General features: G+C 37.8%; 1 protein-coding gene across 3 annotated transcripts in view; it reads right to left on the bottom strand.

Moving 5' to 3' along the window:
- ACSL4 (acyl-CoA synthetase long chain family member 4) overlaps positions 1 to 25,981 on the bottom strand; it is a 68,966-nt gene that overhangs the window by 21,814 nt on the left and 21,171 nt on the right. The window contains exons 2-9 of one of the 3 annotated variants that reach the window (XM_065916296.1): positions 20,057 to 20,109; positions 7,041 to 7,570; positions 6,630 to 6,807; positions 6,132 to 6,241; positions 5,876 to 6,014; positions 2,752 to 2,902; positions 2,488 to 2,611; positions 1,667 to 1,738 (exon numbers count right to left, since the gene is read on the bottom strand). In XM_065916296.1, coding sequence (XP_065772368.1) covers positions 1,667 to 1,738; positions 2,488 to 2,611; positions 2,752 to 2,902; positions 5,876 to 6,014; positions 6,132 to 6,241; positions 6,630 to 6,807; positions 7,041 to 7,391 — 1,125 coding nt within the window. In that variant the 5' untranslated portion in view covers positions 7,392 to 7,570; positions 20,057 to 20,109. The remainder of the gene's footprint in view (positions 1 to 1,666; positions 1,739 to 2,487; positions 2,612 to 2,751; positions 2,903 to 5,875; positions 6,015 to 6,131; positions 6,242 to 6,629; positions 6,808 to 7,040; positions 7,571 to 20,056; positions 20,110 to 25,981) is intronic. The other 2 variants (XM_065916298.1, XM_065916297.1) reach the window with 2 other exon arrangements.

The raw sequence follows: 25,981 nt of genomic DNA, 5'->3' as shown, positions 1-25,981 counted from the left end.
GTGGCCAAGCACCAACAAGTGGCCAAGCCCCACCAGAAATCAGAACACATGCAAATCCTCCTGGAGTTAGCCTCCCAAGACACAAAGTAAAGAATGAGAAACAGGTAATTAAAAGATACACAGCATATGAGCTAACTCTTGCTTATCTTTCAGGCCTAAATTCAGACATTATTTCCTAGACTACTCGGTCCTTCCCCCTCCCTAATTATGTCCTCTGATACTGTTTCCTAAGAACTCCTGGGTGATAAACCCAACATACTGTTTCCCAAAGACAATCCTAAATAGACATTCACAGTGGTTAAGAAGTCTCTGCCATCACAGTTCAAGTTTTAATTACCACCTATGGGTTCTGTGACCTTTGGCAAGTTTCTTTTTTTTTTTCTTTATAAAAGGACCCACATAGCAGAGTTTTAGGGAGGACAAAGTGAGATGATCCATCTAAACCAGCTTAGCACAGTGTCTGGAACATAGTTAAGTACTGTGAAACCTATTATCAGCATTTTATTATGCTTTTAATCAGAAGCCTCTCCTTTCAGTTTGTAAACTTGCTGAATTCTACAGCACCTCTAAATAAAAAAGCAAATGCTACTCTGATCTAATACTTTGGTTATTTTGGTAATTTAAAGGTAAAAAAAAATTATCTTCCATCTGCAATTCTTAGAAAAACTTGGACTGAACACTTCATTATCTAATAACATATGCATCTAATCCATATGCAAAAATAATTCTTTGAAAGATAATAGGATAAGATGTAAAGCCTGATCATAATACAAGCAGTAGTGATACTCCCACTGGAGTTTCTGAAGCCTAAAGTGCTAGAATATATTTGACTATACAGTTAGAAACATTGTCAGATTTCATAATTTATCATTACAAGGCTATAAAATGTAACATCTTATTTTTATGAAAGGCAATATTTCACAGAAAGATTTTGAATATCTAGAATTCAATCTGATGTGAAGAGCTGACTCATTAGAAAAGACCCTGATGCTGGGAAAGATTGAAGGCAGGAAGAGAAGGGGACAGAGGACAAGATGGTTGGATGGCATCACCTACTCTATGGACATGAATTTGAGCAAGCTCTGGGAGTTGGTGATGGGCTGGGGAAGCCTGGCGTGCTGCAGTCCATGGGGTCACAAAGTCTCAGACACGACTGAGTGACTGAACTGAACTGAGAATTCAACTTTTTTTCTCTAGGAGTTCTCTCATATGACAGTTTCCTTAATCTTTCTTAGCCACCATAAGGGTCAGCAGGCTTGGATTCTAGATTCAACTCTGCCATGAACCAGCTCTGTAACCTTGTATACACTGCCCCAGTTCTCTAGGATGGCCTTGGTTGCCTCATTTTTAAATGAAGTGACTAAACTAAATGATCTTTGGAGTGTTGTCTATCTTTAAAATATTATGACCAATTATCAGACTATGTAATTTGAGCTAGGTCAGTTTCATCACTTCATTTTCAAGAATCAGCAAACCCTTACAGGCATCCACTTCAGAAGTTTGCCATTTCATCTTTTCCCTATGCTTATCTAAGATTTTAACGGACACATTTTACCGTAATTTCCACAAAGTAAAATTGTTTTAAAATGTTGACAAATATTTAAGAGGATTACTTTTTTAAAAGTCCAAGTGCAGGCCACGGATGACACTGACATGCTATACTCACCGGGACAGCAGCCATGAGTGTAGGCTTCAGTACAGTACAGTCTCCTTTGCTTCCCTTTTTAATTTTGCTGGACTAGAGTAAAGAAAAAGTAAATAGGATCAAGGAAAGAAACCTTAGCAGAAAAAAGGTTATAATTTAAGTATTATCAAGAGCAAAGACAGATATTTACACATGGAATTTGCTCTCTACTGCTGTGAGTTATCTGTTCCAACTATCATAACCTACAAGTCTGAGGTATGAGGACATTAGTGTTTTATCCTGTAGATGATTTCTTCTAGCACATTTCAGTCTTCCTTATAGGAGAAACTCTGATCCAGGATAAAAGAAAATGCGGTATTTTGGTAAACTGAGCATTTTCACTAATAACATATCACATATAGCACAGACCATCCATTTTCAAACAAAAACAAAAAAAAAGGTGAAAAAACCTAAACTAAGGTAGATCAAACACTAAAACAAAACTGAAAAAAATTTTAACTTTCTTTGATCAGCCAAAAGGCAAAGCCACATCTCAAAGTCATCTCTATGAACATCAACTAGCATCATATACAAAGACTAATTTGGTAACATTTTGGTTGATAGAATACTGAAGACAATGAAAGTAATTATCAGTCTCAAAATAATTTTAAAACATATAGATAAAGCAATGCTAACAAATCCTCAAGGTTATTTTCTATAGCAACATACTGCTCATGGGAGCTATTTTTGAAGCCAAGGAGGAAGTTTTAGCTAAATTAAAATTTCTCATGTTTTAGTAAACTTTTCTCACCCGAACACTGTAACTTAATATGATCATGTCAATAGACTGAAAAGCTTGTCACCTGGTCAGAGAGTGTAAGTGGAGAAGAATATCCAATCCTACAGCCATAGGTAAAGCAAGAGATCTCTGCTGTCAACTCAAGCACATGAGCCAAAGGCAGGTAGCCAATATACGTATCCTTTGGTCTAAAACAAAGTAAGAGAAAGATTCTAGTCATTCTTAAAAAGATACTGTAAATTAGAAACATCAATTATTGTTTTACTATAGCCTGAATTTAGAGAATATCAAACATGAGTTCTAAGAACACTCAATAATTTTCTCTTACCCCAGCCCAGGAATTCTCTCACACTGGCCAGTCATTCCAGCTATCAAATTGCTATGATGCATCATCACTCCCTTAGGTCGGCCAGTAGATCCACTGGTATACATGACAATAGCCAAGTCTGAAGGAGTTGGTCTATTTGGAGAAACGCTCACTAAATAATGAAAAAGCACATTTCCTTTAGTTTAAAAGTTAAATTGTTAAACAAAGGTAAGATTTTTAGATTCTGGTGTAATGATAAACTATTTAAAACAAATACTCTCTATTGATCATCAACAAGAAAATGGTTATCCAATTCTGGTTACCTGCAATGAGAACTTCAAACTTAATTTGGTCCATTTTCTGAATGTTTAGCCTAATCCCTCTCCACAGTGCTGTTTACAAGGTTTGTTGTGGAAAGTTATCTAAGATCTGGAGAATTAGGAAGATAGAGTACTATATGTGAGCGCCTCAAGCCTCCATTTTCTCATGTCTAAAATGAAATGGTTGGACTAGATTTTGGTTCTTAACCACTGGTGGGCATAAGAATCACCTGTGGAACTTAAATAAAATACTATCTCTGGACCCTAGCTCTGAAAATCCTGGTTCTGTATGCCTGGAATGGATCACAAGTTCCTCAAGTGACACTCATACACACTCCTGATTGAAAACCACTGGACTTGATTTTTTTCAAGTTTTTAGAAAAATAATTTTATTTTAAAAATAATTGAACCATGGATACTGAGTAAAATAGCAATAAGATAACCATTATACATTTAAACATATTTTTAATTAGATTCCAAGTAGCAAGTAAAATCCAAAGGGCATCAAACCAAAATGATGTTTGTGTTTTGATGGTTGCTTCTTGAAATCTATATAGGAAATCATTTCTTGAAACTATTCAAAGCGCAGTGACATCAAAACTGTAACAGGAAATTGTTTCTCTCTCTGCTACACACACACACTCACTCATGCCTATAGTTAGAATATTTAGTATGTGTCTGGATTGGGGATTCTTTTGAGTCTTCCAGAATTAATGCTTCTTCCCCTATCAGGGTCAGACCATACTTTGATTCTTTTTAATCAAAATCAGACAGGAATTTCAGGAAATTAAGAAAAAGAGAGAGACAATTTAGGAGGGGCTTACATGCCCTTCATTTCCCACCAAAGGTAATATCTAAACAGTTTCTAAACTTTGTTTCTTCTTGCTGTCTGCCTGCAGGTAGGAACGTTTAATCATCTTGTGTTCTGAGCCCCAGTGATGTCTCTGCTCATTGAATGACTGGGGGAAAGAAACAGAGAGGTCTTCCCAACAGATTACAGTTAGCTGTCTTGAGCAGGGATCGGCCAATTTTCATTGTGAAGGACCATAGAGTAAATATTTTAAACTTGGAGGGTTGTATGGTCTCTGCCAAAGCTACCCAGGTTTGTTACTGGAGAGTGAAGGAAACCATAGGCAGCTGTTAAACAAATGGATGTGACCGTGTTCCAATTCAACTTCATTTAGAGAAACAGATGCAGGTTGGAGCGTGCTAAACTGTATGTTAGAGTTGTGCTTCTCAAACTATCTGCTGTGAGGACCTTTTTTTCCCCTAATAATTTATGGATGGATGCATTTGTAAAGTACAATAAAAGAAGGTAGAGATGAGTGGACTAGGTGGGATATGTGGTCTATCATGTTATGGCTTACACAAAATTATGAGGACCCCTACCTCCCATAGTTTCATGCCAACAAATCCCAACCAATCAGGACTTCTCAGTCAACTTTATCCCAATCTTACAGGGTCAACCTGGTGTTGAGACATAATTCCCCATGGGTCTGTTGAGTTTCTGCACATCTTGTGAGCAGAGGCACTGACTTTATTCTGGACTATCTTTTCAAAGATGATTCCACAGTGAATAGCCTTGGAAGATAGAAAAAGTGTCTCCCTCTGGAGCAAAGAACAGGCATGCTCACTGTCCAGTGCAATAATGATAATACTTTTCCTCAGAGCAAAGGGCAGGCATGCTGACTGCCTGTTATAAAAGACTTGGCTTCCTCATCTAGCAGAGTATTGTGATCTTCTCATTCAACATGTGAAAGAAAATAATTTAAATGGAGTATTTCAATTGTTCAACCCTCTCTGACCTGATGACCAACTGACATTTTGATATGACACACTTAACTTACTTCAAATGGAATACCAACTACCATATCAGTGGTAGAATAAATCCAAGTATGGTTTTAGCAAACAGGTTTGTATCCTCAGAGACATGATTAAAATCAGTAGCATTAGCATTAAAAAAAACTAAGGAAAATTTTACTGAAGGGAAGGCCTGAGATCTGTCCCTTACATGAGGTTCAGATTGGAAGGTTATAGTAGGTTTTTAACAAAAAAAAAAACAAAGAAAGTCTGGCATCAGCTACCATAAATCTGAATCATTGAATGCATGTATGCTTAGTTGCTACGTCTTGTCCGGCTCTCTTCAACCCCATGGACTATAGTTTGCCAGGCTCCTCTGTCCATGGAACTCTCCAGGCAAGAATGCTGGAATGCGTAGCCACTCCCTTCTCCAGGGGACCTTCCGAACCCAAGGATCAAACCCGGGTCTCCTGCATTGCAGGCAGATTCTTTACCATCTGAGCCACCAGGGAAGCCCTGAACTATTGAATACTTCTCGATAATTTAGTCGGAGAAGGCAATGGCAACCCACTCCAGTACTCTTGCCTGGAAAATCCCAAGGACAGTGGAGCCTGGTAGGCTGCAGCCCATGGAGTCACCAAGAGTCAGACACGACTGAGTGACTTCACTTTCACTTTTCACTTCCATGCATTGGAGAAGGAAATGGCAACCCACTCCAGTGTTCTCGTCTGGAGAATCCCAGGGACGGGGGAGCCTGGTGGGCTGCCATCTATGGGGTCGCACAGAGTCGGACACAACTGAAGCGATTTAGCAGCAGCAGCAATAATTTAGTAAATTTTCAAGCAGTGGTTACCTTTTTGAGGAGAGAGAGAAAATCTTAATACTATATGGTCTTGATAGTTTTTATTGAGTTATACAAACCTTTTTTTAAATCAGAGAACTTAACAGTTTTCACTTGTATTATTTCTTTAATCTAATCTTTAATAATAAGCCTTGAAAAGATTAAATTTGTTTGCTTTACTTACAGTTTTCTGGCTTGGATCCCAACTCTTCTACTGATTGCATGCTGTGAATCTCAAATCCTTCAGGGTATTCTGCTTTATTGATAGTCTTATTGTCCACATAAATGATATGTTTAACACAGTTGATATCTATCAATGCGGTCTGTTGAACAGAAAGAAAATCCAGCTATTAAAAATGGGCCTGCAATTAACTTCATTATTGAATATTTTCCTATGCTGTCAAATGCTACCATAAATTAAAAGAAAATGTCATATTTACCTTAAGTTTACTCTCCAGAAGTTCAACGCTAGTAATCAGATAGGTAGCCTCAGATTCATTTAACCCATGAACTACAGCTTCTCTGCCAAGGGTGGCATATAAAGTCACAACTACATAATAAAAAATAAACACAAACATTAAAAGATAAATATTTCTTAGATATAGTATTTCAGCCAACTTTTAATGGTAGACTCACAGACATGAATATATTTTATAATCTAATTTGAATTCATAGTCTCTGCTCTTACCCTTCCGCCTTGCCTCAAACCTCCTGGCAGTCACAAATGTGTCTTACAAATTCTCAGGATTCTAACTCTCTAAACCTAAAGAAACCGGAAAATACTGAAAGTGCCACAAACTGGGCAAAAATCCATCAGTTAAGATTCTCAAGGTCAACAGGTTCTGGCTTAACACTTGCTTGGAAGACAAGAGGATCTCAGGATAGTTTGATGTGTAAGCATAGCCCACTCTCTCCCTCCAAAACCACCAGACACTTACGAGGAAAGTTGTACTTAAAGCAGGTCTGTGCCGCAATCATCCATTCAGCCCTGGTCTCACAGAAAATGGCAATGGTGCTCTTTGGCTTCAGTCCCAGTGCAGTGAGTCCACTACCAAAGTTATTCACTCTGCGGTTCACTTCGAGATAGTTCAACCATTTATAATTCCCGAGAATTAACTGTTAGAGTGAGAGATGCTGTAATATTAGCATATGTACTCAAACAAGCAATTAAAATACTATTCAATGAGGAGAACTCAAAATTGCCCTTAAGTGAATATACAGATGCTAGGAACACCTTTGCGGAATTAGTTACAGGCACTGTAATGAAATGTCAGTGTGTTTTAAATGCACTTGATTTATAGTCAAGTGTATCCTTTAAAAAAAAAATAGAAAGCCCCCAAATGCTTTACCTTCTTAAAAACCTTTCCATTTGGCTGCATTTCATTTTCTTCACTTAGGACTTCCCTGGTTCCCAGGCTCTCCTTCTTCCCAAACTTGGAGACAGCATGATCGAATAATTTATCCAGGGTGTCTGCTCCGGAGATGTCTATGACAGCTAGCGAGTCGAAGTGCGTGACAGAGCGATATGGACTTCCAGGTTTGTCTGAGGTGGGCTTAGCTTTTATTCTCTTTGCCATAGCGTTTTTCTTCTTGGCATTGGTAAGAAAATACCATGGAATAAATATAAGGGCACTGTATATTGTTATTAACAGGTGGATAGGCAGCAAAATAATGGTGAGCACATTTTGCTTAAGTTTCATGGTGGCAAGGCTTCTAAAATGGTGTTTATTTCTTGTTATTCTTTGGCTTCGGAAAGCCTGATTTTGCTGAAGAAGGCAATAATGGGAGCAGCAGTAAGAGTAGCAGAATAGTCAAGGCAGTTCAATTTTAATGATACAGAAAGAGTTAGTAATCTTTGGAAGCCGACAACAAAGTACACCTGCAGGTGAAGACAATGAACCAGGCAGAGAGCAGGGAAAACAAAACAAAAACAAAAGAGTATTAACAAGTTGATAGCACCATTGATTTAAATACTCAGGTTTTTATTAGTTTCTATCATTGATTTGATACGAGAAAGCAGAAATAACTGGTCTGAAAGACTGGTATTTTCCAGTTTTAATCATTATGGCCATAAATTTTAGATGTAATTTTTGCAGGTTTTCTGGTATACTGCACGTGACTCTACAAGTCAGTTGTATAACACTATAACACCTATATGAGCACATGCATGTGATATTTAAGTTTGGCTAAATTTCAGGAGAGTAGAGAATGCCAATACTGAGGTTTCTCTTCAATATGCATATGTAAACTGGACAGCTTTAAATAGTATTTGACTTTTTCAAAAGAGGGGAAATAAATCCACCAATTTTGGTTTATTTCTCAATGATCAACCCAGAAATATTCTGAGTTCTTCATTAAGATAATTTTTTAGTAATGCTATTCACTATCGCCTATCCCCCAAATTGGACTAATATAATCATAAAATCATTTCCTACATGTCTGTTTTGTGCTCAAATTGCACCAGTTGCCTGGGAGTGGCAGTATTAAGTCCAATGCAGTGTAAGTCTCCTGGCCCCTGCTCATTATGAGTTAACAGTTATGAGGTCATCAGCACACAAGATAGATCCAGTGTTTTTCAAACTTTGTTTGCAGGAGAAAGGGGCAGCTAACCCATTTCATCAAATAAACACTAGTGAAGACTTCCCATCTGTAAACACTGGCTGAAGCAGGGAATGGGGTTGCCCTGAGTCCCACCCTAGACTTCCTGGAACCCCATTCCCAAAGTGACCATTGGAGCCTTTCCAATGAAAAGTCTGTGGAAATACCCAAGTCCTGTGGTGCGCAGTGCAAGCAATTAATGTGATAGCAGTTCAGAGCAAGTGCAAAATGGTCCACAGTCACAAAGGGAAGCTTTGTGGAGATTAGACTTAAGCTGGACCTTATGTTGGGGATCTGGAAACAAAGGGAAAAGGACAGAGGTCATTCTGGGCTGGGGAACCACATGAAGAGAGGAATGAAAGGACTCTAGGAGAGGAATGAGTGCAAATAATAAGGACACTCGCCTGACTGGGGCACAGAGCACTCGCCACAGCAGTACAGGCCACAGTAGTACATGATCTGACAGATCAGGCAAAGTAGCTTTCATTTGATTTGGCAGGAAACTGGAGGCCGCTGCAGGTCAGAAAGACAGTGCCAATTGGAAAGGAACTGCAGAAACAGCCTCCGAGAGAATAATCCTTCTCCAGGAGCTTGCCTTCAGTTGAGAAAGCTATTTTGGTGAGTGGCAGTGTATTTCAACTAGAAAAAAGTAAAGTATTAGCTAACTTTGAGGAGCCAAAGTAAAGTGCATCCTTCTTCAACTCCTGTGAAAATCGACTACTGACCCCAAGACAGTTGTGCCTTTTTACACCAATTACTATAAAATGGTAACATAATCCTTAAACCTGCTGTGCTGTTATTCATGTTGTTCAACTGAGCGTGGTGAAATGGGCTTGAAACTACAGATGAAACGACCCACGATTCAGGCCCCATCTCTGTCACTGACTAGCTGTGTAACCTTGGGCAAAGCCTCTGGCTAGATCAGTAGGCCTTAACTTGCTAGGGGTGATGGACCACTTTCAGAATCCAATGAGAACTATAAACCCAGTTCTCAGAAAAATATGCAAAATGGTATACTCTAATTCAGGAAATTCCTGAGTTCCCTGGAATCCATCCATTAACACCAAAGGTTGACACCACCCTTACAATTTCCTGGGGCCCTTGCAACCTTAACTTTATGCTTTACTATACCTAGAAAAGGGCTTCCCTGGTGGCTCAGTGGAAAGGATCTGCCTGCCAATGCAGCAGATGTGGATTTGATCCCTGTGTTGGGAAGATCCCCTGGATAAGGGAACTACTACCTGCTCCAGTATTCTTGCCTGGGAAATCCCATGGACAGAAGAGCCTAGAGGGCTACAATCCATGGGGTCACAAAGAGCCAGATACAATTAAGCTACTAAACAACAATATACATAGAAATTGCTTTCTCCGTCTCTCTGACAAGTCTTGTCATCCTTTTTTTTTTTTTCAAGATAAAACACACTATCATAGTGCCTGATCCTCACTATGCAAGATCCCCTCTAACAATCCTCTCCTCCATCAAACATTCCATGACTACCCAAATCCATGATCTCTCCTTTTCCTAATTTCCCACATCACTTGAAATGTCTACCACTCATTCTGATCCTTGATTATACCATTATTTTTAAACATCTAAGCATCTAAGTATGCAGCACAGACCAGTAGTTCTCAACCCTATCAAATCCAGCACCTCTTTATTATAACAAGTATTTTTTATAATACTCCTTTTTAAACCTTAAAGGGTACTCACAGATGATAGTCTACTTACACACACAGTTTTAAAAATAATTCCTTACTTCTAATATAAAGAAGTACTGAAAGGAAATTAATTCAAAATAAATACTTATTTCAATACATAAATTCTCAGGGACAATACCAGAAGACAAACAAAAGTCTTTAGACTGATAGAATCCCCCTAAGTGGGGAGTATCACCTCATTCTCATTTGAAAAATGGGGCTGAAGCAGCAGAAGACAGTTTTTGACAATATTACAAACTAGCTGGATTTAAACTGTGCTGTATGCTTTTCAGTCAATTGTATTGTTATATACACTTAATTTTTTTACACAGATTTCCCTTAAGTCTTAGAGGTAGGGAAACATCTACTTAATCCTCATAGTACACACACACACACACACACACACACACACACACACACACAAGGCTCAAAGAACACTGAGGTAAAGAGAGATCATTTAGTCCAGAAGTTTTCTAATTTTTTCTGATGGTGCTGAGGCTGGGGGCATGGGGTGGGTATGGGTCATTCATTTGAATAAAATCTTATATGGACACGGAAACACAAGAATAGATAAAAGAAAAAAGCAGAGTTATAAGCACCTGAAGGGACTCCATGGACTCTCCATTTCAGCTGAGTATTTGAGCCATTGATGCTGTCTGATCTTTCATCTCCAAGGGAAGCAAATGAGTGACAGTGCAAATTGTATCCAAGGCCTGTCCCCAAGTCTGGTGCTCTTTCAAGCACCCCCCCCGCTCCCAGCCAGCCTCTGCCCACTTTGGCCTATCATTTAAAAATCCTTCTTTATCAAAAGTTTTCCAGCATTACACACAGTCTGCTGATAAATTCATTTTTACTTTTTATTTTATTTTTTATAAATTCAGTTTTTTAAAAAAGATGTGAACACCTACTATGTCTGTTTTGAGCACATAATACAAAGATGAGTAAAACACACTCTCAATCCTTTGCATGCACATGTGCATGTCCATATGTATGGTAGGGGGCAGGGAGATGAGTTCACAAACATATACAGTAGATTATGATGGATCCCATCAGAGAAGCAAGAACAAAAGGCATTCAAAAAAGGGATGAGATTACACCCAGTTTGGGGAGCAGGGGCAGGGGAGAGATGAAGGAGGAAGGAGAACCATTTAGGAAGGTTTCACAAAAAAAGCACAGTATTCTGGGTTGGTGTCAAGGATGGGAATTTTTCAAAAGGAGAGGACAAAGACTGGGAAATGAGGATGGTCCTCATGGACTGGGGAATGGCTGGCAGCAGAACTGCAGGATGTATCAGAAAACAGCAAGCAGCATAGCAGATGCTTTCGAGCTTTCTGCTTTTAAAGTCCCCTTTTGTGATCTAAGTCATATTATTTCAGAGTCAATGCTACTAGAATGTCATAAGAGACACAGGTGTATAATGATTTGGTAACTCGAGATTAAACACCCTGCTATTATATTAGGAGAAAGCCTGATGATAGGGTGGGTGGTAAACACCCTAAACAAAAGGAGATCTGGCTTCTCAACTCAATGTCTGCTCTTAAGTGTGACTCTGGACAAAATATATGACCTCTCACGTACCAGCCGCTCTGTACCAGCGGCATCATGTGTAATCGGGAATACTGATTGTGTTATCTACTTCATGGCACTGTTGGGAAAGTCCTCTGTCTGATCCAGCTTCATTTCCATGGGTGTGTGGTATTGGTCCCTGGAATACACTTTCAACCCTCTTGCCCCGTTCCACTTCAGTGTACTCACTCGGCTAAACCACGACCTGGTTAAATTCAGTTTACCACCTCATCTGCACCCATCCCCATGCAGCTGAATTTGGCTGGAGAAACACTCAACAGTGCCAAACATCCCCCTTTAGATCCATGGCTGCTCCCTCAAATGGACCCTTGGAGCTGCAGAGAAGCCACACTGCCCTGCCCTAGGCCATCCACAGGCTTGCTCTCCTGGGGTTCACACTTTGTTTTCTCTCTTCAGACCACCGAGGCTCCTTCACTGTCCTCAACCTCAGCTGCTGACCTGGCTTATCATTTGGCTGAGAAAACTGAAACCGTCTGAAGAGAACGTCCACAGACTCCCACCAGTGTCTCTGCAACTACTCACATCTGTGGCCACACTTCTCCTCTCTCCTGTGACTAGAGATGGGCTGGTGATGCTCCCAGCCAAGGCTGACTCCTTCACTCGTGCTTGAAGCCCCTGTCTAGACCAGAAAGACCTTGCAGTGCTGCTCTATTGACTTCCTTCTCCTGCCTCATTAATTTCTCCTGCTCTGCTGAACTGGTCCCCCCACATCCTAACAGGCTATGATTTCTTTCATCTTAAAAACCATTCCCTCTCTTGTACCTTATTCTCTGCCTGCGGCTCCATTTCTTCTCCTTCTCTGTGTGTGTGCAAAGTCACTTCAGTCACATCTGACTGTTTGGACTATAGTCCGCCAGGCTCCTCTGTCCATGGGATTCTCCAGGCAAGAACACTGGAGTGGGTTGCTGGGCCCTTCCCCAGGGGATCTTCCCAACCCAGGGATCGAACCTGTGTCTCTTTAAGTCTCCTGCATTGGCAGGAAGGTTCTTTACCACTAGCGCCACCTAGGAAACCCTCTCCTTCTCTGTAAGACTCCTTTAAAGAGTTGTCCCTATGCTCTGTCACCCGGTTATCTCCCATTTTTTTTTTTTTGACCCCATTAAGCTCAGGTTTCCGCCTACTGCTCCACAAAATTGCTTTGTTCAAGGTCACCAATGACTTCCATGTTGTCAGATCCCAAGATCAATTAAAGCTCAGCCCTCACCCTGCCCTTGACAACTACCAGCCTTCAGCCCAGTTGACCCCTCTTTTCCTGCTGGAAACATCTTCACTTGGCTTCCAGGAGAACCCATTCTTCAGGTTTTCTTCTGACTTCCCTGACCATTCCTTCTCCATCTTCATTACTGCTTCTTCCTCATCTCCTGGACCTCTCAATGCTATAGTGTTCAGTCCTTGAACCTCTTCTTTATCTAAGCTCACTCCCAAGGTGATCTCATTTAGGCTCATAGCTTTAAACAGCATATATATGGTGATGATCCCAAAGTTTCTCTGCTAAGCCTGAAGGTCTCCCTTAAGCACTAGGTTTGTATATCCAACTACTTCCTCAACAGATCCATTTAGATATCAGTTACATACTCATTTAATACATATGTATTGATAGGAAATTGAGCCGCTGATCATCCTTCCACAGATAGCCCACTCAGTCTTGCTCGTTTCTGTAGCTCCAGTTGCTTTAACGAAAAGCCTTCAATCAGGTTCACTTTCATTCCCCCCTCTTTCTCACAATTTCACACCCAATTCATCAGCAAATCCTACCAGCTCTACTTGTAAAACAGATATCAAATTCGACTACTTCTCACCACCTCCACACATACCAACCTGGCTCAAGCCACTATCTCCTCTCACCTGGAGAATTGCAATAGCCAATGTGAGCTCCCTGCTTCCACCTTTATAACAAATTCTAAACTCAGCAGCCAGAGTGCTCTAGTTCAACTGTAAGCTAGATCATGCCATTCCTCTGCTCAAAACCTTTCAAAGAATCCCCATGTGACTCATCCAGAAGAAAACATAGTCCTTACTCCGATCTATGAGAAGGGACCTGTCCCCCACCTCAAGTTTCTGCCTTCATCTGCGATACTGTCCCTGTTTCCTTCTGCTACCATGCCACTTGTTCCTTGATGGCTCTGGGACACAACAAGTATGACCCTACCTCAGGGCTCTTGTACATGCTATTCTCTCTGCCTGAACATTCTTTCAAGATATCTGCCCAGCTTATTTTCTCATCTCCTTTTTGCCTTTATTCAAATATCACCCCTTCAGTAAGGCCTTCTTCATGCTCAGTTGCTAAGTCGTGTCTGACTCTTGTGACCCGACTAAAGCCTGCCAGGCTCCAGTCATGGGATTTCCCAGGCAAGAATACTGGAATGGGTTGCCATACCCTCTACCAGGGGATCTTCCTGACTCAGGGATTGAACTCAGGTCTCTTGCGTCTCCTACATTGCAGGTGGATTTTTTACCACAGAGCCACCTGGGAAACCCAAGGTCTTCTCCAGTCACTCCAAAATAACAGCCCATTTTGATTTCTCTCCTTAGTACTTATCACTACTACGGCATATGCTTTATCTTTCATGTTTATTTTCAAGGCCTCCATTAGAACATAAAGGTTCCGTGAGGCAGAGTTTATTGTGTGCTGCTGAATCCTCCTACACTTGTACCTCTGTGTATGAAGTGTTCAATAAACTTGTTGACTGAAATAAGAATGGACATGGGATTGCTCTGAAACTATAAAGTAAAAATGGACGTTAAGGGCAATAGCCAGAAGACAACCAATCTTAGTCATCTTTTAAAAAAAATCACTTGTCCATGCCAACACTCCAGGAAATGGTATACTCTTAAAATCCCTGGCAATTAACTTGAACATGTGTTTAGTTGTTTGATGGAAAACATGAAACTGGACAAACTGCCTTTTCCACAAAGGAAAAAGACAAGCTGTTACAAAAGCAAGAGGATTATAGAATTTGTACCATGTGCCTTTCCATGGATGCCTTTCATAAAGGAATGCTGTCCTGCCATGTATGAGAGGGATACTGCTGTTCCACCAGGAGGACATGATGCAGCTGCAAAGGGCAGGGCATCAGCTTCAGTCAGGGGATAGCGAGTCAATCCTGGTGATGTTCAGCATTCCATTTGGGAATTGGATTGCATGCTCACTCAGTTGTGTCCAACTCTTCTGTGACCCCATGGACTGTAGCCTGCTAGGCTCCTCTGTCCATGGGATTCTCCAGGCAAGAATACTGGAGTGGGTTGCCATGCCCTTCTCCAGGGGATCTTCCTGACACAGGGATTGAACTTGCGTCTCTTGCATCTCCTGCATTGGCAGGGGGATTCTTTACCAATGAGCCACCTGGGAAGCCTGAGAATCAGACTAATAACCACTTACTGAGCCTGTACTATGGGCTAGGACTGTGCTCAGTTCTTTAGATACACTATTTCCTTTAATCCTTCAGAAATACTCTGAACTAATTACCCTAGGGATATAACTTATAACTGATGATATAACAGTCTCAGACAGATCGTTTGACCAAGATAACACAGCTAAGTAGGGATTCTGATCCAGGTCTACTGGATTTTAAAGTCCATGCTTTTAGCTGTACTGTCTGTGACCTGGGTCATACAGGTATAATTTAAATAGGTGAGAGTGACAAACTTTGTGTATGAAAAAATCCTGATGACAACTCTGAGCACTGATCTGTCCTACAGTCTAAAGCATTTTTACAGTGGAGTGGGGCGGGGGTGGGGGGAGCCCTTTAGCTGCCCAGTAAGTCCTAGAAGTTTAAATGAAAATCAGATGTAATTTTACGTTGCTTCTTGTTTAGAGGCCAAGTTTAACGTTAAGTATTTCATTCCAGTTACTTCAAACGCTCTGAGATAGGTTAAACACAAAAAGCATTAGTAATACATGAAGCTCCAGCACACAAAGTAAACAAACACGGCATACTGATTAAAGGCTGAATTTAAAAGAAATTATCATCTTTCCTAGTAGCATGTGACACAACACCCATTTAGGAAAGAGAAAAAATAATAAACTAAAGTCAATGCCAAGATATTTTTTTTTCAAAAGTTTTAGAAAATGGTCTAAACCAAGCAAGGATCCATGCATCTACCAAGTTTGAGACACATGGTAGAGACAAATATACTTCATCTGTCCTTGATATATTTCCTTATGAAAATGTAAGAGATATCAAAGTGGTAATCAATGATTAATTGTCAGTGCTACTTTAAGAAATCACATTCTCAAATCACACATCAGTTAAGAGTAATTTAAATACCAAAGAAAGAGATAATTTGCCTTCTGAAAAGGATAAGCCTATATCCACTAAACATTAAATCAGAAAATAATTATAAAAATTCCAAGAGATTAAAACAGATATGCATACCTGTTGCACTTTAAAAGATCATACTTCGACATAGTTATTGCATCAACAAGACTTTTGTAAAGGGGTGAAGTGCTTTTTTAAAAATTCCTATTTTCTTTCACACACTATTAAAAAGTTTCAAGTGATTTTAAAACATATAGGAGAAAGGTTATATACACATTAAAGAAAACAGTTGCTTTGGTTAATGAAATCAAACTTCACAGGCACTGCATTACAACATAATTAACCTTATATTTCAACATTAAAACTTTTTAAATGTTAATATTTTAAGAAAATAAAAGGCAGTAAGAGTAGCTAGCATGATCTTTTGCTATCAGACAGTCTGTAGGACTGAATAATCATGTGAAATATATATCTGTCTGCTCTATGTAATTCTCATGTGACTCAGAGTTGGTAAGTCAATCTAATCAATATGAAATAGCTTATACAGTCAAACTTTTGAAGTATACAGTAATTATAATAAATACATTTGAAAGCTGAAAAAAAAGCAAAAGAAAAGCAAACACCTAGGATGACTAGACAGACGCTGTATACCACACGCCGTACTCCTGCCTAGCTAGTTTGACCAGAAGAGTCTCACAGCTACGACTGATCTTTGGTAACATCTCTAACAAAATTAACCAAGCCTGTTTGCTTCATCACCTGGACGTATATTAACTCCTGAAGTCGCCATCCTGCTAGTCTCTTCCCAGCTTTCCCCAGCAAAGAAAGCACCTCAGCTGCCATGTTGAAGATGCCATTTCTTACTCGAGCACGTGTTCCCTCCCATGATGCATTAAGAACATGCCCAGCACGCATCAGATAATGTTTTTTCTAGGTCACAGGATAGTATAATTGGGATCCTATCTACATATGTTGAAATAAGGAGATGTAGTGTGTTGAAATGTTGGAGCCTCATACAATGTTGTGCCTACACACTTCACACACACTGTGTACAAGTACATTTATCTTCCTCATTTTAAGTGATTGAAACACACTTGATTTTTATTTTTAAAAACACACTTGATTTTTAAAGCTTTCCAAAGTTGAGAGTGGGTTGGATATAATTTAATCCAAAGCTTACATATAAGGAATTTTGAGGCTATATCATGCTAAAAGTGGCACCTGCCAACAAAGCATGATGTTATAATCCAACTTTATCAGACATCATGAAAAATGGGAGAGAAACTAAGGTCTAGGAGTTATGTGTTCAGAGAGAAATATAAAGGGTTCAGTGCTATAGAAGGGAAGCAGACAACGACAATGACAACCCCAATCCCTACAGCTGCTGCTAAAGAGGATCTGCTACAGGTCCCTCTAGACAAAACCCTGCTGCTACATTAAATGGCCCATCATGCATGGTGTAGACTTTTTGTCTGTAAAGTCTTCCACGTACTGGGTATTTTTTCTTTATGATCTTAACATAAGTTAATTAAAACAATCAGATTACATATCTGAACTTTCAAATTAGCTCACAGTTATAAATGTGTTATCTGAATGAGAGATATATAGACTATTATCTGCTATTTGTTACACATCTGTCTCCTATCATCTTATCTACTAATTATAATAAATTAATACAGCTGTGAGCTGCCAACACTGCGCACAGGTTAAAAAAAAAAATCTGTTAACCTGCAGTGCTATTTCCCACAGCCTTTGTGTTACAGGGAGAATTTTGCAACTTACATCTTTTGTGGCCAAATGCCCTATCCTCTGGCCTTTGCTAGAGGAGGGACCAGTTTAATAGACTGGTTTTCTATGAATGTTGTTTTCCAGTGCTCACACTGTTAAAAAGTTATGCAGCAAGGTAGTCTTAAACCATTTCTTACAAAATGACTAAATAAGTCACTATGATTCAGCTACCAGGCCACCATAATGTGAAACTGTACTGTGGTAGATAGCAAACAAAATAAAACAACAAAACCTCGCTCTGCTCTTCAGTAGCAAATATATCTTATAACTGAGATTAATAAAAGAATTCAGTGACTGATAAATCTGTTGAAGACTGAAATCTTATGGCCATTCAGTCAACTCAAATATTAGTGTTAGTAAAGAAAAGGGCATGGATATTCCAAAGACAATGAAAAAATTCAATATGTATTTTTATTATTAACATTATTAATGCAATACATAGTTAAATTATTCACACTGAATTATGGGTGTACCTGACATTTGAGAAATTAAAGAATTCTTAACTAAAGAAGGATGCCACATGAAGTCAAATACAAGAAGCCATGGAAAAGTACTCTTAGAGGTAATGTCTCCATGTTAGGGATGAGGAATATTTTCCATTCTGTTCTCTCTTCACGTTCATTTGTTCACCTGACCCATGCAAGCTTCACGAACATGAGTGAGGTAAGGGAATTAGGTATTTCTATTTTGAAGTGTACTTTGGGAGAGCCAAGGCACTACGCCAATTGAAGAACTCTCTCCAAAGTGTCTGTTGACTCCTGAACTGGCCAGATACTCTTGCTAAAGTTTCTGGAAACTCCTGCTCTTCACCTTGGTAGTTCTTTCTCTTACACATCTAAATGGGCTATAGGCCAATTACAATAAATTTTTATGTGTGTGTGATGTGTGGGGTGGGGGTGGAGAGGGAAAAAGAAACAGGAAATAGATTCTCTGTATATAAATAACTATAGGAGCCTGAATCCTACAGCCCATACAATTGCACTATGGTCTATTTCCCAAAAGAAACACTAAACTTATTACCTTATCTCCTTTGTCAATCATGGGATAGTATGCTACCTGTGTAGCTGAATTCAGATCGGAGACAACTAATTTTGGTCTGTTGATGAAAATCTTTGTTCATGTTCAAGATTTTTCCAATGTAGCCTAATCAGTCAACTGTAGCAATCTTCGCTATACAAGCACATTAAGTCTTTTGGAGTTCTTTATACTTGGAATTCAAAAATAGTTACATAAAAACTACTTCTACACATAAAAACTACTATTTCTTCTGTTTCAGTTTCATAATCTATTATAATGAGAGCAGTTCTCAGAAGACCTGAAATACAAGAGAGACAGGCTTTGGTCCTGGCTCAGCAGCTTGACGAACTGCACTACTTGGAACAAATTAAATTATCTCTTGTCTATTTCCTCATCTACATGAGAAAGTTGGATTCAGATTTTAAGATATCACAGACAAGTAAAAGTTTTATAAACAAAGAATGATGGTGAGGGCAATGACACAACAGCCAATTTTTTTTTTTTTTTGGACCAACCATGGACATAAAAAACAAAAACCTATCATTTACTATCATCATCATTTCATATAATATAGAACGGGTCTAACTCCTCAAAATTAGAAGGTTATAACTTATAATAAGCAGCAATTTTTCAAATGGAAAAAGTTCAGCTTTAAAAATCTCATGGCCTATGGGGTTTATTTCTCTCACTTCACCACGGACCAGTAAAAAGTCTTCACTGGTCAGGGTACTGTCTAAAAGTAAATGTTTGGGAACTCCTGAACTAGGTAATTTTCAAGGTCCAAGGCTCAAACACTAAAATTATAATTTTAGGTGCTCTGTTATATTTTTTCATTCTATATTATACTCTAGGGTAGGTGTTCCATGAAGGACAGCACTGATGCTTAGATTTTTGAAGATCAGAAATATATTTAAATCATTTTGAGAAATAATAACTAAAATTAAGCTTCAATTTATTGGAGAAAGTATACACTACTACAGATTCAACTTCATCAATATTAATGAACCATTCACTGGACACTTACTATTAAGCTCATTTTACAGATGGAAGAAACTGAGGCAAAGGGAAACTAAATAACTTTTCAGCGACACACTGCCTCAGTAGTCAGAACTGGAACTCCAATCGTAACTCCACTTTTTGGTAATACTCAAAGAAAAAAAAAGATCATATTTATATTTTAATTAATTTAATTATCACTTCCCCATCATAAATGAGTGACAGATGGTTTAAATCTTAGAAGCTGTCCAGAATAAAAAGTTTTCCTATTTTACTTTTCCAAATAATGCCTTTTTAACATAAATATTGGCAGGGCTTTTCCAATATAAAGAGAGGAAAAATGTCTATTAGTTTGGTAACTTAACTTTCTCCAAAAGCTGACAAGATTGCAAATTTAGAATTTTTAAAGGACAAATACTTACAGATTTTCTCTTTTTCTCTTAAGAAGAACCCGTATATCTTTCTGGATTTGAATCTGCAATAAGAGACAATATTTATTTGTATGGTGACATAAGAAAAGATCCTTTTTAAAAAGAAACCCATCTGCTTTTTCGCATTACCTGTGCACCTTAGTCCATGATAAGCCAGGTACCAAAGGAAAAACAAGAAATGACTAGAAATAGTGCTACTGGGGTCTTACAAAAGTAACTGAATCTGGCTTTAAGAAACAGTAGTCAAAACCCTATGGGAAAAGGGCAGATTAAGAAACAGGCAGAGGACTGAACAGACATTTTCCCAAAGAAAATGGTCAATAAGGTACATAAAAAGGTACTCAATATCACTAATCATCAGGGAAATGCAAATCAAAACTATATTGAGTTATCACCTCACATCTGTTAGAATGGCTGTCACCAAAAAGACAAGAGATAATCAGTGCTGGTGAGGATGTGGAGAAAAAGGGACCTCTTGCGCACTGTTGGTGGGAATGCAAACTGATGCGGGCACTATGGAAAACAGTATGGAGGTTTCTCAAAAATTTAAACTACAACTATCACATGATCCAGCATTCCCACTTCTGCTTATATATGCAAAGGAAATGAAAACAGGATACTGAAGATCTCTTCAATGCCTTTTCATGTTTAGTGAAGCATTATTCACAATAGCCAAGATATGGAAAAAACCTAAGTGTCTGCTAAGGGATGAATGGATAAAGAAGATGTGATATGCATGCACACACACACACAGACACACAGACACACACACACACACACACACACAATGGAGGTATTATTCAGTCATGAAAAAGAAGGAAATCCTGCCTGAGACATTATAGTTAGATTAAGTCAAAGAAAGACAAATATTGTATTATATCACTTATATGGAATCTGAAAAGGTCAAACTCACACAAAGAAACAGACTAGAAGGCTGGTTATCAGGGGCTGAGTGGGGTGGTGGAGAAATTGGGGAGATGTTGTTAAAAGATACAAACTTGAAACTAGAACATTGATTAAGTTCTGGAGATCTATAATGCATAGCATAGTAATTATGATCAACAATACTGTATTACATACTTCAAAATTTCTAAGAGATTAGATTTCAAATGTTCTTGTCACAAAAAAGAAATGATAGTTAACATGATGTGATGTTAGCCAATACTAAGTTAGTAATCAGTATAATATATAAATATATCAAATCAATCCATTGTACATCTTAAACTTATACAATGTTATATGTTAATTATATCTCAATAGAATATATATACACAATTAAAATTTTTTAAATGACAGGGAGCAGAAGTCATGATGTAAATGGTTTTATTTGTACCTCTATTGTCCCATAGTCAGGACAGGAGCCAAGTTCAGACACAAAGTCTGACTATAGCAAACTAGTAGGTCAATCTGACTGGTTATCCCCAACCTCAATGCCACATGCACCCAGCTATTTTCTCATTAAAAATGAATTATTTCCTTTAAACAATACATGGCTCTTTCCAAATTCAAATACAGCACTAGTCTAAGTAGAAATGAGAGATAATTTTCATCTTCCTTCAATGAATAAAGAGATAGTCTTGTGACATCCTTCAAGATATATACACTGTGAAGGTTTAGGATCCATTTATAGTTGAGGGTTAGTCTATTTTGGAAAATGCAGGAGAAAACTTCTTACCATCTGAATACTCAGAACAGTAAAATAAAGCTCTCCAGTAACTGATACTGTTTACTTACATTTCAGCACGACTGGGCATCATATTATGCTTCAGTTTTCTTTCCATCCAGTAGTACTCGGTACTACTTCCATATGATTATGAGAATAACAGTCAAACAAAATTTTTACTCTAGCACCCCAATGGAAGTTGCAAATCAAACATCCACATAACTAATCAACATACTAACTAGCTGGTATTAACTCAAACAGTTGGTTTTCTCTTTTGCTACCATCAGGAGGGTGAAGGAAACAAAGGTTTATACCTAGATCAATCACTAACTGAGTATGCCTCTCGTTTGGCTTAATAGAACTACTTTTCAACTTCAAGTTAATACCCACAATCTACTTTAGGAAAGGGGGCTCTGGCAATAGTATCAGTACCTGTGTGAATGCAAGTGGTTAAGATTACTTATAAACAAAAGACACACTATTTAATATTTTCTTCCTTTTCTCCCTGAGGGCTAACACTTGATATTAACACCAAGAGGGGAAATCTCTGCATGTTCCTGTTAAAACAAAGTCCCAAGAGCTCAAAAAGAGAATGCTGAGGAAGAAAAACTCCATATTTCTTATACAAATGCATGTATTTCCTCCCCCACACAGAGCTTAATTCAGATAACTAACAAACAACAAAAAACCAACCTTCCATAAAATCACTTGAACACCTATAGGTGGTGCAGAGTGGGGACAGGATATAAAACTATCCAGCAGTTTGTGAAATTTGAAAAATAATTTCCATAGTGAAATTTTCCAAAGGAGACTTGACACTTGGTCATTGGTCCTACAGAGAGAGAGGCTGGAGAGGATACTCATAAGTATAAGAGAACTCTTTCAGCTGGATGAGAGGCCCATACCAACCTTTGGCTAATTTCCAGTCTGAGAGCCCTCAATCAATTGGGCAGGACAAAGTAACTCTCAGATGTTCTGTAATACAAAAGACAGACATAATTTTTCTCAGTGCCTATAATCATAAAGGGCATTTCTTTCATCACACACATAAAAAAAGCAAGCAAGCAACAGCTGCCCAGTATGATAAAAGGGAATCAAATCATTATTTCCTAACCAAGCCTAATTTTCTCTACACAACAGAAAAACTGGCACTCGCCTCTCTCTCTCTCGCCTCCTCCCTACAAAATGGCATCCTCCTCTTAAAGTCATCCTATTCAATTGAAGAAATTATTTGATATAAAAGAAATAAACAGATTATCAACACACACAGGTTCTCTTTACAGATGATCAGAAATAGGGATTATCTGGCTAAGATTATAATGCAAATTTGAGTCATACTTTTCATTTTCACGGATATGCAAGCTTTTGCAACATAAGGAAGCTGGAAATCCTTAGCATAGCAAATTTTTTAACAGACTGAAGCATACAACATGGTTTGTTTCCACTTTATAGTCACTTGGTGGCATGGAAAAAAAGGAGTTATAAAACAGCATCTAGAGCTGATCATCTTTCAATCAGGGAATGAGGCAGCTCTGAGAAAGCCTTACCCCACTAAGTATCAAGGAGCATAACAGTGTCCTTGCAGCTAACAAGAGGGTGACTAAGGGAAAAAGTAATACAAATAGAAGGCAGTGTTGTTCAACCTCATGTTTTGAGACAGACTTCATAACAAACCATTAATGTGTTTAGTTTTTGCCCTTTCTGTAAATAAGTTAGTCTGCTAATGAATATCTTGGAAACATTTTTCTAAAGTAAAGTCAATATACTAAAAATGTGATAGCATCAGATGGAAATGTTTCAGGCATGATCAATCATTCCTTCCTTAATGACTCAAGGACCAATCTTAGTAAGTTTAAAAGAGAATGTTTCGGGAAAGAGTGGGAAACATTAACAAAGTCCTACGCACATTGTGTCCAAATCTAAAAGTAAATCCTGGAAAGTCCCTTACAAAACAATTCCCTAAGCAACAGTCTTTTATAAATCTATGTATACAAAATTTTTTATACCGGCAAGTACTAATGGATGAAAACTGCCATGCTAGCATATATTTTAAAGATCAGAGATGTTGAAATAAAGAATAACACAGGTGCAAAACAGTATGTATGAGTCTATCATTATATATATTCATACATATTTGAGAAGGCACATATTCGTAGAAGAATTAGCAAGACATTCACCAAATATTACTGCTATTATTGCATGGTACAATTAAAGGGGAATTTTACATATTTTACTAATTTTATGCTGTGTATTCTTTGACTTAGTATCTTCCAAAGTTTCCAGAAATAAAAGTTGCTTACTTAAAAATTAGTTTTTCAAAATCCTAAAGGAACAAGAAAATAACTCATTTAAAAGGCCTACACGACAGTCATAAGCTAGTCAAATTACTAGAGGTACTGCTCAGAGTCTAAGCTACAGTAGACTCTTTTCTTTTCTCTTTAAAAATATACTTGAGTATGAGTGGTCCAGGAGCTTTAAATGCTCCTAAGATTGTAGATCACTTGATTTGTAAACATTAAAACTATTTAAAAAATGGTATAACCTAAGTAAAACTACCCAGAATCTATCATGAAAAGAGTACGGATATAATTCCAGACTCTAGACTAGTCACAGACTAGTCATAGACTATAATGTTGCTTCATGGAAAAGTCAGTTAAAATAAAAAAGTGTTTATAAAATACTCATGATCTCAAAAAGCTGCTTGAAAAACAAACATTGCAAAATATCAAATACAAGTGAAACTATCTTTTTCATTCAATCCTCTAGACACAAGAGCTTTAACAGTTTGGTGAATACTCTTGGGGACTTTTTTCTAAGCATATTCCAATATACACACACAATTTTAAAAAACTGAATCATACTATCTATACAAGCTTGCAACTTTCTTTTTAAAAAATGCCTCTTACATGCCTTTCCACGTCAGAATACATAGATCTAACATAATACTACTTTGTTATTACTTTTTAAATTTTTAACAGTTATATGGTATTCCATTGTATGGCCATGTCAAAATTAAGTCTTACCAATCTTCCCTTTTGATGCGTATTTGGGATTTTCTAATTTCTCATCATTAGAAACATAGCAATAAACACCCTTAACAATATATTTATGCCAGCCCTTCTATAGGATACATTTCTAGCAGAATTGTTAAGTCAAACTGCTAGGTTAACTGCACCTTATTACACCATTTATGAATTTATCTTAATCACTTAAGTAAACATAAATATAAGGTCATATAGGGCAAGGATTGTGTCTTATTATCTCTGCATCTATTTTGGCTTGAAAGAGTATTAAAAATCTGTTGGAATGGATAAAGGAAACTAACAGCTGTCCGAGAATATAGCTGGTTTAACTCATTTTACATTTAATATCAGCTTTCACTTCATTAGTAACTATTTTTAAGATAGGTTTTTTTTTACATTATCAACTTCAGCAGATATTTTGGAAAAGTACTTATAACAAAAAACTACCATTATATTTTAGAACAATGATACAATGATAATCAATTTTAGCCAAAGAGAAAATCCTTTGTTTTACTCATTAGTCAGAAATTATTCTTTTCAGTGCTAGAACAATATATAAATTGCATATCCATGACAACAATGAATATTTCTTTACATAGTTAAATCTGCAGTATTTGGGGGTAAATTCTTTGTTTCATTTTCTCAGTTTTGAAGCAATGTTTATTTATACTCTACCCATTGTCTACCAATTGTCTACCCATTGTCAAGCTCAAAGACAGAGTCTGGTTTGAACATTAAGAGAAATACTTCAACTCTAGTTAAGAATTCTATTATCACCCATTCTCTTACATAACTTTTCCCCTTAGAGTTGTTAGTATGGTAAATTATATGAATTATATGCACACACAGTTTCATCATTAGCATGGCTTTATATATATACATGCACATGTACAATTTGCATATCACACACATGTGTAAATTGTGTGTATGTATAAAAATGACAAGTATCTACCTACAATATAAGTACCAGATCTCACCTGGAACAGGAAGATAAACTATATGCATATAAATTCCATTCCTTACCTACAAAGTTATAGACTTCCAGAGCTGAAATACGCTTTAAAATGAGAGTAATTAGTCTCTAGGAAGAAACTCTCTTCCTTCCCCTTCCAAATGATCACAGGAGCTAAGAGAGGACCTATTTTCTAGAACATAAGGAAAGCGTCTTATATGCTTCCCTATATGGCTAACCTAAGAATTTCTTTCTAATCACTGTTGATTAGTTTTACT

The sequence above is a fragment of the Muntiacus reevesi genome, chromosome X, assembly GCF_963930625.1.
Source record: "Muntiacus reevesi chromosome X, mMunRee1.1, whole genome shotgun sequence".
Taxonomy (NCBI): Eukaryota; Metazoa; Chordata; class Mammalia; order Artiodactyla; family Cervidae; genus Muntiacus; species Muntiacus reevesi.
This window is presented reverse-complemented; position numbering and strand designations above follow the sequence as displayed.